A 472-nucleotide genomic window follows, 5' to 3' on the forward strand; every position below is an offset into this window, starting at 1 on the left:
TAACATTAAAAGCAGAAGATAAGGAAAAGGTTTATTCTTAGCCTAACCATCTTGGTAGCTCAAAAACACAAATCTCCACAATTTACTCTTTGATTAAACAAACAACGCAACATGGAGGTGAAAAAAGTGAGATCCAATGAAATTGAACCCCTGATTGACCGAGAGATCAAACACGCACCAGAGTTATACTGTATTTGGCCGCAGATTCCCGTCCCTCCTTAGGTATGCAGGGAGGGAATCCGGTCACAGAATAACTTAATGGCGAAGCACGTGAGAGCCATACCCACAGGCAAGCCACAGGAGATGGAGGGGGAAGCAGGATGCGGTTTGAGGGCGAGTGGCAGGAGGCCATTGACCTGTGACTTATCAATACCTCATTCACGTGCCCATGGAGTAGCGTCGGCCGCCTGCTCGAGAGGCTTTGGAATGACAGGACAAGGGCGGTCAAGTGGGGCACTGTGTCACTGGCACG

At 48.9% G+C, this 472-nt stretch overlaps 1 protein-coding gene across 1 annotated transcript in view; it reads left to right on the top strand.

Moving 5' to 3' along the window:
• The first annotated feature begins 111 nt into the window (after positions 1-111).
• LOC119588140 overlaps positions 112-472 on the top strand; it is a 5,472-nt gene continuing 5,111 nt past the window's right edge. The window contains exons 1-2 of the mRNA XM_037936846.1: positions 112-126; positions 223-448. Of these exons, the coding sequence (XP_037792774.1) occupies positions 112-126; positions 223-448 (241 nt within the window). The remainder of the gene's footprint in view (positions 127-222; positions 449-472) is intronic.

Source organism: Penaeus monodon, chromosome 23 (assembly GCF_015228065.2).
Source record: "Penaeus monodon isolate SGIC_2016 chromosome 23, NSTDA_Pmon_1, whole genome shotgun sequence".
Lineage (NCBI taxonomy): Eukaryota > Metazoa > Arthropoda > Malacostraca > Decapoda > Penaeidae > Penaeus > Penaeus monodon.